Source organism: Carya illinoinensis, chromosome 13 (assembly GCF_018687715.1).
Source record: "Carya illinoinensis cultivar Pawnee chromosome 13, C.illinoinensisPawnee_v1, whole genome shotgun sequence".
Taxonomy (NCBI): Eukaryota; Viridiplantae; Streptophyta; class Magnoliopsida; order Fagales; family Juglandaceae; genus Carya; species Carya illinoinensis.
In genome coordinates, this window is record NC_056764.1 from 6,686,944 (window position 1) to 6,702,462 (window position 15,519).

At 37.7% G+C, this 15,519-nt stretch overlaps 1 protein-coding gene and 1 pseudogene across 1 annotated transcript; both read left to right on the forward strand.

Annotated features, from left to right (window-relative positions):
* The first annotated feature begins 7,489 nt into the window (after positions 1–7,489).
* LOC122292633 (cationic peroxidase 1-like) lies at positions 7,490–9,236 on the forward strand. The gene is made up of 3 exons (XM_043101074.1): positions 7,490–7,807; positions 8,197–8,391; positions 8,490–9,236. Exons 1-3 carry the CDS (start codon positions 7,580–7,582, stop codon positions 9,048–9,050), a joined length of 984 nt encoding a protein of 327 aa, XP_042957008.1. The 5' UTR covers positions 7,490–7,579; the 3' UTR covers positions 9,051–9,236.
* A 2,551-nt stretch (positions 9,237–11,787) lies between these two features.
* On the forward strand, positions 11,788–13,966 carry LOC122291407 (annotated as a pseudogene).
* Positions 13,967–15,519: the final 1,553 nt, after the last annotated feature.

The window sequence follows — 15,519 nt, forward strand, 5'->3', positions numbered from 1 at the left end:
ATTTCTGCAGAAACTCAACCTCACCTTCACCTTAGGCCAACCTTCACCTTAGGCCAATCGAACCTCGGCCTCAAGCTTGACATCATAGAAATCAGCTCTTGTAGCCGTCACCCACCACCGCACGTCACCACTTCCGTCACCCTCCAGTAATTTTGCCATTGAACACCATCTCCGTCACCTACCATCTCCTCTGTAAATGGATTATCATGCTAGCTATTTGTTTTCCCACTCGATCGTGTTGTTTGCTTCTCTGGAGAAAAACTCTCCTATAGAAAGGATTAGAACAACTAATTTAGACCATAAAGCTAAAAAGTTTCCACCCATTTCTCTATTATCACCGTCACCTACCACACGGATCACTTGCAACGAATAAAGGGGCGACATTGGTTGCCTTGTGGAAACTCGAATGCCAAAGTCAGAATAATAATATGAGAGTAAGAGTGTATAGTAAATCAAGTTAAGGATTTGTTACCTCCTGTAGGCTATTTATAGAGGTTATTTCCTTGGAGTGATAAAAGTCTAATTAGCCTTGTGAAACATTTTCCTTGTAGGAGTTTAAGTCATGTGAAGCCGTTCCCTTCTAGGAGTAGGAGCCTATATCCTATTAGGAATCTGAGTCTGTTTCCTCTTAGGAGAGTGAGTTGATTTGTCTTATCTCCTCTTGATTTTATCTCTTAGCTAAAGTTGTGGGGACTCAAATATCCCTTCCACTCCCCATCTCGCTCGGAAATAACACAGACTAGTCAATGGGTTACGGACAAGTTAATGGTCTTCCATTAACATAAGATATCTTCTCTTCTTTTCTTCTCATTTCTTTCAAAATTTATTTCGCCACCTACGCCTTGTTGAGCATGATTTTCCATCTGCATTGATTGAGTTTTAAAAATACACATGATTCTGATCAAGTAGTCTTTTGTTGTTGTTCAGAAGTTAGTTTTTCAAACTATTTTGAGCATGAGAGGGTGGTTAGGAACATGCGATTAAAAGGGGATTTGGATCTACTAGCTTGGAGCAAAGCGAAAAAAAAGTACCATGTTTATTTTCCCCCCACGAACATACAAATTGGAAGGGATATTTGAGTCCTCACAATTTTAGCTAAGTGATAAAATCAAGAAGAGATAAGACAGATCAACTCACTCTCCTAAGAGGAAACAGACTTAGATTCCTAATAGGAGATAAGCTCCTACTTCTAGAAGGGAACAACTTCACATGACTTAGACTCCTACAAGGAAAAGGTTTCACAAGATTAATTAGACTCTTATCACTCCAAGGAAATAACCTCTATAAACAGCCTACAGGAGGTAACAAATTCTTAACTTGATTTACTATACACTCTTACTCTCATATTATTATTCTGACTTTGGCATCGGAATTTCCACAGGGCAACCAGTGTCGCCCCTTTATTCGTTGCAGGTGATCCGTATGGTAGGTGGCGGTGAAACAAGTCCTTAACATTTGGCGCCGTCTGTGGGATATATATTTCCCGCAACCAGTGTGCTTTTCACATGCCTACTACTACGTGATCACAAGAAACCAGAGACTGAGAAGCAAACTCAACAGAGATGGAGGCGAGGTAGGTAGATATGGAAGAAAAACTGAAGAAGGTGACAGATCTAGTAAAGCAACTGCAGAAAGAAAACGAGGAGTTAAGGCGACAGCATGTTGCTACGCTGCCAGTCAATGGACAAACGAAAGAAGATGCCCATAGTGCAGGCGGGGTCGATACTGAAGAACTAGAAGAAAGAAACTGCACGACGAGCTAAAAAGTCTTGTTGACAAATATGAAGAGATGGCGAGGAAGATTGGGGGATCTTCCTTGGTAGAATAGTTGTTGAACCGTACAGACCTCCCCTACAGTGACGAAGTTATGGCAGTGCCCCTCCTACCTAAATTCAAGGTTCCCCAGATTGACGTGTACGATGGGTCCAAAGACTCGGTGAAACAATTGGAGAACTTTAAGGCGCATATCACACTCCACGGCTTCTCTGGAGAAATCGCATGCCGAGCTTTTCCCTTGACCCTAAAGGGAACGGCGAGAGGGTGGTTTAGAACCCTCCGACCAAGATCAATCAATAGCTTCGAGGAATTGGCTAAGCAGTTCTTAACACAATTTATGCCAAGTAGAAGGCGACGACGCCCATTGGTATAGAATCTGAAGACATACCTCACTCGTTTTAATATAGAGAGGTTGACAACCAAAGATCAAGACGAGAAGATCACTTTGGCTGCCCTCCTGGGTGGGATCTGGCCACGCAGCCCTTCTTTGGCTGAGTTAGCCAGGAGGACTCCATCTACTCTGAGGAAGTTAATGGACAGGGCAGATGCCTTCGTAAATGCTGAAAATACACTACAATCCCTTGTAGACCCGAGAAGAGATGAGCAGAGGGTAGAACGTAAGACCAACATAAAACTTACATCAGGTCATCGAGATAGAAGACAAGAAAGGCGACTAGAGCACAAAAATAGATTGATGTACAACAATCTATATGTGCAAGAAAGGGAGGAGCTGAATAGAGAGTATCGCCAGTTTAGAGCAGACAATCGTTATTGTAAATACCACTAGACGGGTTCACATTGGATAGAAGACTACACGACCATGAAGAAAAGGGTCACTGAACTGGTGACGGGAGAGTAAGAGCGAATGGTTGTAGAATGCTCAAAGCCTAAGAGATGGTATGAACGAGAACATAGCCAGCAAAGAGAGGACAGCCCAGGTAGGCGGGAAGATACTCGTGGCAGTAGTAGAGACAGAGTGCTCTTAAATGATGATAGGGACAGGGCGCCTCGAGGTGAAATCAGATGAAGTTTCTTGACTGACGGTGGGATAGGAGAAACATATGGTGAGCAGCTTTCCTGCCCTAGGAATGCAGAGCATTTGGAGAAACCTTACCCATGATAACAAAGTTTTTATTTTTTATTTGATTTATTATTTTATTGATGAGAATCTTTTTGCATATTTCTGGAACATCTGGCAAACATTAAAATTAACAATTCTATTTGTGTGCTGAATAAAGTGCCTCTTACAGATCAGCCTCGCAGTGCCATGTAAAAAGGGCGGAAAAAGTCAGGGACTGCCCAACCCCTAAACACCATGATGAGCTATCAATCTTGTGGTGCCATGTAAAAAAGGCAGGAAAGGTCAGAGACTGCCCGAGCCCTAAATACCAATGATGAGCTATCAACCTTGCGGTGCATTGTATAAAGGGCAGGAAAGGTCAGGGACCGCCTGACCCATAAACACCAATGACGAGCTATCAACCTCGCGGTGCCATGTAAAAAGGGTGCGTAGTTCCTCAGACCATGCTGACCCTAAACACTAAAGGCAAATCATAATAGCTTGCGGGACTATGAAAAAAGGGTACGTAGGTCCTCAGACCACGCCGACCCTAAACACCAGAGGCAAGCCTTAGTAACTTGCAGTACCATAAAAAAAGGGCGCGTAGGTCCTCAAACCACGCCGACCCTAAACGCCAAAAGCAAGCTATAACAGCTTGCGGAGCCATGAAAAAAGGGCGCGTAGGTCCTCAGACCACGCCGACCCTAAACACCAGAGGCAAGTCTTAGTAGCTTGCGGTGCCATGTAAAAAGGGCATGTAGGTCCTCAGACCACGCCAACCCTAAACACCAATGACGAGCTATCAGCCTCGCGGTACCATGTAAAATGGGCAGGAAAGGTCAAGGACTGCCCGATCTTTAAACACCAATGACGAGTTATCACGCTCGCGGTGCCATGTAAAAAAGGCGTCGAGGTCAGTAGACTATGCCACCCTTAAACACCAATGATGAGTTATCACACTCACGATACCAGGTATAAAAGGCACGGAGGTAAGTAGACTATGCCACCCTTAAACACCAATGACGAGCTATCAACCTCGTAGTGCCATGTGAAAAGGCGGGAAAGGTCAGGGACTGCCCAACCATTAAACACCAATGACGAGCCATAGTAGCTTGCGGTGCCATGAAAAAAGGGCGCGTAGGTTCTTAGATCACACTGACCCTAAACACCAAAGGCAAGCCATAGCAGCTTGCGGTGCCATGAAAAAAGGGCACGTAGGTCCCAAGACCACGCCGACCTTAAACACCAAAGGCAAGCCTTAGCAGCTTGTGGTGCCATGAAAAAAGGTGGGAAAGGTCGGGGATTGCCCGACCATTAAATACCAATGACGAGCTATTAGCCTCCCAGTGCCATGTACAAAGGAAACTCCACAACACCCAAGTTAATCTTCTCGCTAGGAAGCCCATCACCACCAGAGCAAGGCTCAGGCAAGCAAGAATATAGATGCCTCTTGGCGGTCAACTATACAAACGCCTCTAGGCGGTCAACTGTACAAATGCCTCCAGGCGAGCAACCATACAAACGCCTCTAGGGGAGCAAAAGGACAAATGCTTCTAGGGGAGCAATACGACCAACAACTATGGGCAAACATCCACAATTTCAAAATTGAGCTCCACGCTCACACTCAATGCGGTCGAGTACATCTCCTGCCTATCTCTCCAAGCTGAGCATCTCACCGCTTAGCACAAAATAAACAAAAAACCAGGGATTGGACAACAAATTAGGAATCGAATAGGATACCAGTGACCAAGGTTCTAAATTTATTTTCTAGATTATTGACTTGAAGATTCTCGAGGCTTTCTAAGGCTTCACAGCTACCAGAACTGCTTTTTCTACAGGTTACCTCAATTACGGTTGACTTGAAGACTCCCAAGATAACCATAAGGCTGAGCTACCAAAGGTCGAGCCTCACGCACGGTGCAACCAACTGATAGCTAACCAAAAGGAAGTGAAGACACCCACGCGCACTAACTAGCATGGATCCTCGGCGAGGTAGGGAAAACCAAAAACAAACAAATGCCCACGAGCCGATGGGGTAAAAGGTAGGTACAAAGAATGGAAAGTATTTAATTTCCCATGTGATAATCATGAAGGAAATTAACGGGGTAACTGGAATGGATATTTGAGTCCTCACAACTTTAGCTAAGAGATAAAATTAAGAAGAGATAAGACAGATCAACTCACTCTCCTAAGAGGAAACAGACTTAGATTCCTAACAGGAGATAAGCTCCTACTCCTAGAAAGGAATGACTTCACATGACTTAGATTCCTACAAGGAAAAGGTTTCACAAGGCTAATTAGAATCATATCACTCCAAGGAAATAACCTCTATAAATAGCTTACAGGAGGTAATAAATCCTTAACTTGATTTACTATACACTCTTACTCTCATATTATTATTTTGACTTTGGCATCGGAGTTTCCACAGGGTAACCAGTGCCGCCCCTTTATTTGTTGCAGGTGATCCGTGTGGTAGGTGGCGATGAAACACGTCCTTAACAGGGAGAGTGGATGAGGGGCTGGAGAGGACCGATCGAGAGGGGGGTCAAGAAGATATAGTTCCTCTTTGGGTTTGTCGCCCAATCCTCAAAGATCCTGAAAATGTACGCAACCCACCTCCATTTCTCTAAAGAATTCTAAAATTGTCACAATTCAGCCAATATCCACATGAGAGACTCGTAAGAAACCTAATCTGAGAGTTGAAGGAACCAAAATTTCACTCCGAACGGTGAAAAAACGAATACCCATTAGGAGACTTGGTCAGATTTGTGAAGCTGGAATGGTTTAGAAGAGATTTCGATGGGTTTGTAGAGATACAAGAAGTGGATTGAGGGGAAGAAGTTGGCCTTGTTGAATTGCACAGGAGGGAGGGACTTTTACAGGGTTATCTGTTGTAGACAGGCACACGGGATGGGAAATAGAAGAGTTGTGTGGGACAAATTTATTGGTGGACTATTGTGGGAGGAGAAGCAGATGTACTGGTTGGAAGTTTTCCACTTGAAACATATATGTTCTCTCTATTGCATGAAATCGTGGTGCGTGCCTCCTTTCTGTTCATTTACAGATTAACCACTCATTTCTGTTGTTAATTAATTAATACTCATACTTAGTTGTAAAACTCCTCGGGTCGTATAGTATATATTTTCCCTAAGTTTTGTGGCATATATAGTCTGCGTATAAATGTTGCAGATGACGAGGTCCATATGCTTACTGATTTTGCATTTCGCAAAAGTAATGCCCGTGATTTGAGAAAAACTTGGGGGCCGAGGGCGAGTATTATATCTCATACTTCTTTGAATAATTGCCCTCAACTAAGCTTATATAATTAGATATTAACTATTAAGAGAACGGTCAAGAGGATGGCGCCCGCGGAAAGAGAAGGGGGGGGGGGGGAGGGGGGCGGTGTTCAATTGTATATATATCTGTGGTATGTTTAGAAACATGATCATTAGTGCAATAAAGAACAACATGATATTAAATCATGTTGCTGTCGAACCCGTGCATGTACCAATAATAGTGGTGTGCAACGTACAATATATATTCGTTGAACTTGCAGTTAGATGAATTGAACTGCAACTCCGGAATTTCCAAGCAAGTTCTAGGGTGTGTACTGGACCCGGGTTCCTACGTATACCAAACTAGAGGCAAAAATTAATAATATCACGATCCATTACATAATTGACTTTTTGTTTGTATGCATTTTAAAATGTTGGGGTTTCGTGAACTAGAAAATCTTAAAAAATGATCTCAGTACCGATCAGATCTGAGAACCAGCTATATATATATATATATATATATGCATGCATAAAACTTCTGTCAAACTCATTTGTTTTCGTAAATGAGATAAGATGAGTTGAGATTCAGAAGAAAATTAAAAATTGAATAAAATATTGTACGTTAGAATGTATTTTTTTAATATATTTTTTTTAAATTTAAAAAAGTTTAATTTTCCATTTTGTTTTGTATAGAAATTTAATAAAATTGTAATGATTAAACGATATGAGATGAATTGAGAAAAGTTATGAAAATAAACAAATATTCCGTCGGCCAAGTTAATTCAAATTTCAACCATTTCTCTCCCTTGCCAAAAAAAAGAAAAAAAAAAATTTTACAGAAGCACTAAAATAAATATTAAATCCATTTTAAGCCCATTGGATCGTTTTACTATTCATGAATAGCATTTATAACTCTTGGCAAGGCTAGCTTTGACCATCCATCCATTTGCGTGCCATTTGTTAAGAGCTTCTCTTTGAAATTATAGCAGTCGTAAATTGTTATGTCTCCAATCCAAAACCGCTTAAGTTATGTGCTGACACTTAGGTTTACACGATGTTTTATTTATAAAACATTGTACTACGATGGTGTTTCAATGATGATATTGTTGTTGACCGTTTGCTAATCATGTATATCTGATGATCATATCCAGCCTTTATCATTTCTTTTTCCTAAAACCGTGTTATTTTGGGCTTTATTTTTATTTGGGGAGGGGGCCGGGCGGTTTTTTGATCTGTGACTGTAGTATGTTAATTATAATATAAATCGACCATAGTTATAATTGTATATATATATATATTATATGCTCGCAATACAAGGAATATTAATACTGGAAACGCAATAATATAAGGAATTAGGCAACATAAATTAGTAAGCTTTCTGTACGAGTTCCTCTATATAAACACATACCCCCCTAGCATTGCTTTCACAGCAATTTGATACATAGCCTGAGCTAATTAATACGCTAGCATGGCTGCTTTTCAATCTCATGTTGTACTGTGTGTAGTTGCAGTACTATTCTCTCTTGCTGCTATTTTGAACCCTACGTCTGCAAAACTAAGTTCTTATACCTTCTATAACAAAAAATGCCCTCGGGCATTGAAAGTCATCAAATCAGTTGTCAAGGACGCCATTGCTAAGGAGCCACGCATGGGCGCATCACTACTTCGCCTGCATTTCCATGACTGCTTTGTCAATGTAAGTTCCATGCATGTGAAGGCTTCGATCGTTTTCCTTGCAAAGTGTTTCTTTACCCATTAGACTAGGTACACGCGCGCACACACACACAACACACACACTGCCATTACGATATATAGTTTGCTTTTCAACGTAGACGTTAATGAGCCAAATCTATATCAAGAACAACTTAATGCTCCTGTGAGCAGTACCCTCTGGTAACTGTTTCGGGTAAGATCACACACAACATCCGGATCGAGCGTAACCTTTTTCATGAGTCTCATGGTGTAATATTTCAAGTGGAGCCAACCAACAAGAAGTATTAATTTACTCCTTGCTATATCTGTGTGTGCACCGTCATTAATTAATGATCTATGTTCCTGAAATACTGATGGTTGGAATATTGACAGGGTTGCGATGGATCAATTCTGTTAGACGACACGGCCAACTTTACTGGTGAGAAGACGGCCTTACCAAATTTCAACTCGGTTAGGGGTTTTGAAGTGGTTGATCAAATAAAAGCTGCTGTCAATGAAAAATGCGGCAGCAATGTGGTTTCATGTGCAGATATCTTGGCCGTTGCAGCTCGTGACTCTGTCGAAATCGTGAGTACTGTATTAGTAAATCTTTTATCCTGATGATGATTAATACGTATATTTACTGCATAACTCAAAACTAATGAGCTTCTTTGCTTGTATTCTAGCTGGGAGGTCGTTTATTTTCCTACAAAGTACCATTAGGGAGAAGAGATGCAAGAACTGCAAGCAGGAATGACGCAAATACAAATCTTCCTCCCCCAGTTTTCAACTTCTCTCAGCTTCTCTCCAACTTCCAATCTCACGGACTAGACTTGAAAGACCTTGTTACCCTTTCAGGAGGCCACAGCATTGGAATTGCTCGGTGCATCACCTTCCGGGGAAGGCTTTACAATGAGACAAACATTAACCCCAGATTTGCAGCCTCCTTAAAGAAAGGGTGCCCTGTAAGTGGAGGAGATAACAACAGAACGCCACTCGATGCAACTACAAAGAGATTTGACACGGTGTACTTCAAGGCTTTGTTGGAATCGAAGGGTCTCCTCCATTCTGATCAGCAGCTCTTCAAGGGTGATGGTAGTCAAAGTGACAAACTGGTGAGGCACTACAGTGAAAATCCACATCGTTTTGCTGAAGACTTTGGTGCTTCCATGATCAAGATGGGTAATATGAAACCTCTCACCGGTGCACAAGGAGAGATCAGGCTGAATTGCAGGAAAGTCAACTAGCTATAAGCACTGTTCCGGCTTCTTGGGGGGGATCATAAAGGAAATGGCAATTGTGATTCTACTATATTGTACCTTTAATTTGTGTCTTGGAAAATAATAATGGGACTAACTATATTAAATGTTTCTGTTCAGAAATTGCCATATATATATATATATATATATATATCTATATGAGCCTTGATTTTTTGTTGTCGTCGTTTTTATAAGAAGAAGATGATGATCAGTACAGAAGCACATTGATCACTGATCCATAGCATATGACACATAATTTATATGAAACGGATATATCAAGATGGCCTAATGTCTGTTCGGCTTTGATCGAGGTGATCTAAAATCAAAGAAATGGATCATATATTATAAATTGAAAAAATATAGTTGCAAGTACAATTATGTACTAATCTGCGCACCAATATAATGTGATTGCTAAAAAAGTAGATCTTATTGAAAATAGTGTTAATTTAAATTTTAAGTATGAATGAATCAGTATTGGTGCATAAATTAGTATGCAATTTTACTTGTATGTAGCAAAACTCTTATAAATTAAGTCGACAGTATATCTCCAAATAAAAATAAACCAAAAGCCCTCAAAGAATGATCCATCTCAAACCAATTACCGAAATTAACCTCCATGTATATACATGCAAGGCTCAAAAAAGGGTACGTATTTAATTGGAAGTAATTAGAAGATATATATGGATTTGAAGCTTTCAACCAGTGCAGAGAAATGATAATGTACTTGTCCCATAGAAAAATTGCAGATTCGACATTAATTTGTCCAATATATAATTGAGCCAGCGCAATCGGTTCTCTGAAAAAGAAAATTGCCTCCCTTGATAGCGTTTGATGAATTAATTTCTTTTGGCTTCTCATGATATATATATATATATATAAATATACACACAGAATATTGGAAGAAATAGAAGTCATACGTACCAAATACGTAGCTTTTTAACATGTATCGTATGATCAGATGTTGGGCGTAAAAAATTGTACGCACGTCGATCTGTATATGTAGCCTGATTAATTCATGGACGTTGGTTGGGGTACTTGGTACTTACTTCATTGACTAAAGGTTAGCGGCCTGTTAGGTGCTGGTATACATTGATCCATCATCGATTGGAGTTCTTAAAGAAATTCAGGAAAGTATAAATTAAACAACGTACATTTGAGTTCTAAACATTTGCAGGTTATATATATTAATTTATTATATATTAATGTTTATATGACTCACAAATTCATGCATGTGTCGTTCTCTTTCTTATAAAAAGGTCGTCGTTTTCCTCAAGATCAATTCTTGGAATCCATATTCAATGCTAAATATATACAAGTAGTGTAATATATATGTTATTTTTTGAGAACTTAGTTAAGATGGGTTTCTAATTAGGCTGTACTATTTAGATAATGAATTGAGATGAGATGAAAACTGAATAAAATCTAATTGTTAGAATGTTATTTTATAATATTATTATTGTTTGATATTTGAAAAAGTTGAATTATTTATTATTTTTTATGTGAAAATTTAAAAAAGTTGTAATGATAAGATGAAATACTTTCACTATCTAAAGTCATATACTGATAATTAAATATTTTGGAGAAAAACCTAATAATCTAGACTAACTACGTACTCATTTTTGTACACAGATTCGGCAAAACTACGTACTATGTATACGCACGCACTAGCACAACTACAACATAAACAGCAATGACGTTAACATATATATGGCAATTAAAGACCGTGGATATATAGCAAAGAGAAATAATATATAGAAATTTCAAATTATATATAAGTCTCGTGTAAGCTTTTTATTAAAAATAAAAATAAAAATGGATCTCACCATAAAAAGGTATAAAAAATTTACTTTTTTTTGAAGTCTTATACTTTTGTAAAAAACGTTCTCATTGATCAAGAAGTGTACCTCATGATATTACTCTTCCAAATAGTAATTTATAAATATCATCCATGGACACGTCCATACTTTGGTAGTTTGATCATGCCATGATCAATTCGAATTAAATCACCGAAACCTTCCAAAAGATTTCGATTAATATACTATATATGGTATTTCCATGATCATGCCTAGCTAGCTGTTGTTGACCACTGTAGTACCTATGCTTATTCATCATTTATGTTTTAAAAATAAAAAACCTTTTTAGGACTTGTACGTGTATGTATGTAGTGCTATATATGTTAAATATTACAGATATATATTTGACCATATATTTATACACACATACTAAAAGGATTACGGGGAACGCAACGCGAGAAATCAGGATGAAAGGATAAAATTTCTAATTCATAATAAATAAGAAAGATAAAAAAATAAAAATAAAGAAATCATTATCTATGTTGGGTCAATGATTCCGAGTGCTTAGTTCCCATGAATTGAATCGCCGGTTTAATTTCCTCATGAAGAATAATTCAAACTGCACCACTGGCCAGCACTTTGGGATCGGAGCAAGGTCGTAATATCTACCCTCAACTCAATTAAATTGCATGAGCCTCCTCCATATACAGCCAAGAATATCAGAATAATTTCTATATATATATATATATATATATATATATATTAAGATCAATCATCATCCATGTGAAATAAAATATTAGGAAAATGATGGGAACAAGCAAACTAATGGCGTGAGAATTCCTCTATATAAACACATGCCTCTTAGAGTTTATTTTGCACAGCAACTTAAAATATTTACAAGTACCTCATTGAGCTAATAGCACGCGGCATGCATGGCTGCTTTTTATTCTTTTGTACTGTGTTTTATACTTGTCATTGTGATCCCAACGTCTGCAGATCTGAGTCCTGAGTCTTTCTATACGGCAAAGTGCCCACGGGCATTGTCTACAATCAAATCGGTTGTCAAGAAGGCTATTAATCGAGAGCCACGCATGGGCGCATCATTGCTATGCTTGCATTTCCACGACTGCTTTGTTAATGTAAGTTTCATGCGTGCATGGGGTGTACCTTTTTTTCGCAAAAGTATTTCTAGTCATATATAATCCATTTGAAATGTTCGGGTATTACGTACGTGCCAATGTTTATTTTCTACTAGCTTTTACATATTTTTTTCTACAATTATTATATAAAAGTATATCCACAAATTAACGTGACTTTATATGCTATGTTAGATCTACTTTATACTAAAATATTTTTATAATTTAAAGTACTACATCAATCCACGTCAGTTTATGAATTTATTTTTATAAAATCTTTTTATCATCATTGAAACATTTCTCTTCTTGCTTGGTCATAATAAACTTCTACTCTGGAATAGAGCCCTAACCATGCACACTGATCCTTTAATTAGTCCTAACGCTAGCTCTTCGGTACTGAGTGTTTAGGGCAATATTGGTCGTATCGGCCTAAACAAGATAAACGTTATTATTCCTGACATTTGAGGGCTTTAAGTAAATTATATGATCTTTTTTTCTTTTCTTTTTCCCAAGATTTTGTGTTTGGCACGTTGTTTGAAGGTCAAGGTCAATGACATTGATCTTTATATTACAACAATGAAGTCGGTGTTCTTGATGCTTCCATGTTAGGTATTTCATTAATGTGATCACTCCAATTTTGATTCGACAGAAATAAGAAGTGCTATAGCCACAAAAACATGTCATAAAAATAAACATACAAACTGACATGATTTCATATGATACGCGTCAAATTTACTTTATAATAAAAATAATTTTATAATCTAATTAAATCGCGTCAATTTATGAATTTATTTTTATAAAATTTCTTTGTAACTAAAGCATTTCTCGACAAGTCGGAGTACGGAGTGAACATTAGGCACTAGGATATGAGATTTAATACAACAAAGAGTCCATCTATTATTGTTAGTAATATCCTGATTCCTGAAATGCTCATGCATGGCTGAAATATTGACAGGGTTGTGACGGATCAGTTCTGCTAGATGACACCGCCAACTTTACCGGGGAGAAGACAGCATTTCCGAATCTCAACTCACTTAGGGGTTTTGAGGTGGTCGATGAAATAAAAAATGCTGTCAACAATGCTTGCCCTGGCAATATAGTATCTTGTGCAGACACTTGGCTGTAGCAGCTCGTGACTCTGTCGCAATCGTGAGTGCTAGTAATTATTATTTTATCCAGATTATATATAATTTACTTCTTAATTCAAAACTCAAAAGATTCTGTGCTTGTATTTCAGTTGGGAGGTAATTCATTTTCCTACAGTGTATCATTAGGGAGAAAGGATGCAAAAACTGCAAGCCGGGACGACGCAAATACCAATCTTCCTCCCCCAGTTTTTAACATTTCTCAACTTCTCTCCAACTTCCAATCTCATGGACTAGACTTGAAAGACCTCGTTGTACTCTCAGGAGGCCACAGCATTGGACTCGCTCGGTGCATCACCTTCCGGGGAAGGATTTATAATGACACCGACATTGACCCCACTTTTGCATCCTCCTTACAGAAAGGGTGCCCCTTAAGTGGAGGAGATAACAACACAGCTCCACTCGATGCAACTACAAGGATATTGGACAATGTGTACTTCAAGTCTTTGCTGGAGACGAAGGGTCTCTTCCACTCTGATCAGGAGCTCTTCAAGAATATTACCGGCAGTGAAAGTGATAATCTGGTCAAGCACTACAGTACAAACCCATCTGATTTTGCCAAAGACTTTGGTGCTTCCATGATCAAGATGAGTAATATGAAACCTCTCACTGGAAATGAAGGAGAGATTAGAATGAATTGCAGGAAAGTCAATCCAGCTTAATTTTCCTTCCCCGGAGAAAAGAAGCGAAAGTTTGTTTACATCCAAGCAAAAAAAATATTCTACTATTTTTATCTTGTAACGTATTGGAATTGTTAAAATAAATTAATGTCTACATATTGTGTCTATTTTAATAATTTTCGTGCATGTTTATATAGTTGGCATGGGTTAATGTCGGATAAGTGTAATTTTGTTATTGAGTCATTTTAAGTGCTGATTAATGTAAAACATTACCCACAAAATTTCCATTCCGAGTCTATGTTTTGGAGGTTTTTCCCTCTTCTTTAAATAAGAGTACATTTTTCACAAGTTAGACAAATTTTTTCTTAAACTAAAATATCTCTATCTCATTTCATATGCATAATAGAATTATATTTATATATAGCTTGATTTCTAGGAATTTCTACTTAGAAATTAATACCATTCAAATAAGGCTTTTTCTTTTCTTTCCTTTGTGTTTTTGACATGAGTAATTCTGTTTAAGAATAAGCCGGGATGGGCATTGCTACTCATCATCCTCACACACCATAAATCATACTTTTTTTAAAATTTAAAAATTTTTTAGGTTTATTCTTCTTAAACTAATTGAATTTTTCAACTCATTATTCATATACCAAACATTTGATAAAATAAAAAAATAAAATAAAATATGATGTGTGGTATGTGAACTTATGTTCATAATTTTTCTTTCGTAAAAGTAATGGGGACAAGGAGATCGAAAGCCTTTGCCACCTATCAAATTCTAAGTAGTATAGAAGATAACAGGACCCCTTAAATATTGAACAGGAGAAAATAAGTTATATATAATTATCTCATTCAACCACCTCATTCACAATTAAGGGAATTAATCCATTGTTTATTTGATAAATGGCTAAAAATTTATTGTAATGTACGTGAAATATTAAGATATATAATAGAATGGAAAAGTCACCCTTATAATTAGTTTTACGAAGAAAAAGATTATTTATGACAAGAATAAGCATTTATGAAGAAAATAGACTTATTTTAATAGAAAATAATTATTTTCATAATAAATAACTGTATACAAATAAGCGTTTTACTTATAATAATCTTTTGAAAAGATTTAATTAGCACTTAATTTTCAAAGCTAGCCTTTTGAAACCTACCTTTTATAAACCGTAAATTAGATTATTTACATTTGTTATATCATCATAAATTATACTCGATCCACAGCTAGATCTAGATGATATTGGAGCTTAATGGCAATGAACAATATCCTTGACATTATACTAGTTGAACTCGAAGTTCCTAGCTAATAATACGAGTCATACTAGGGACACAAATGAATCCCATAAAGGGATCCCACAAACTAATGTGTCACCACATTAATTAATTTTTTTTCCTATTGGTTGTCGCTCTTTTCTCCTTTCCTCAGTCTATCCCTAAACTTAGTCCCTGCATTTTTTGTGTTTTCCACTTTGTCATCCCTGCATTTAGCTGGTAAATAATTTTTTTTCATTTTTTTTCGCACTTCGTGTCCCCACTCCTATATACATCCTTGAGACAATATTTTCCCATTCCTTTTTTTTACCTTGTCGACGACCATTGTTTCATGATCATTGACGTTGGTATTTTTACTGTTTTTGTTAATGAACAATGGGAAGACAACATTAACGTTGGTCCAAGAGTCATGAACAATACCAAAAATGTAGCATCAAAATCAAGATCAAACTCAAAATGAAAAATCCAGATGAAAAGCGAAG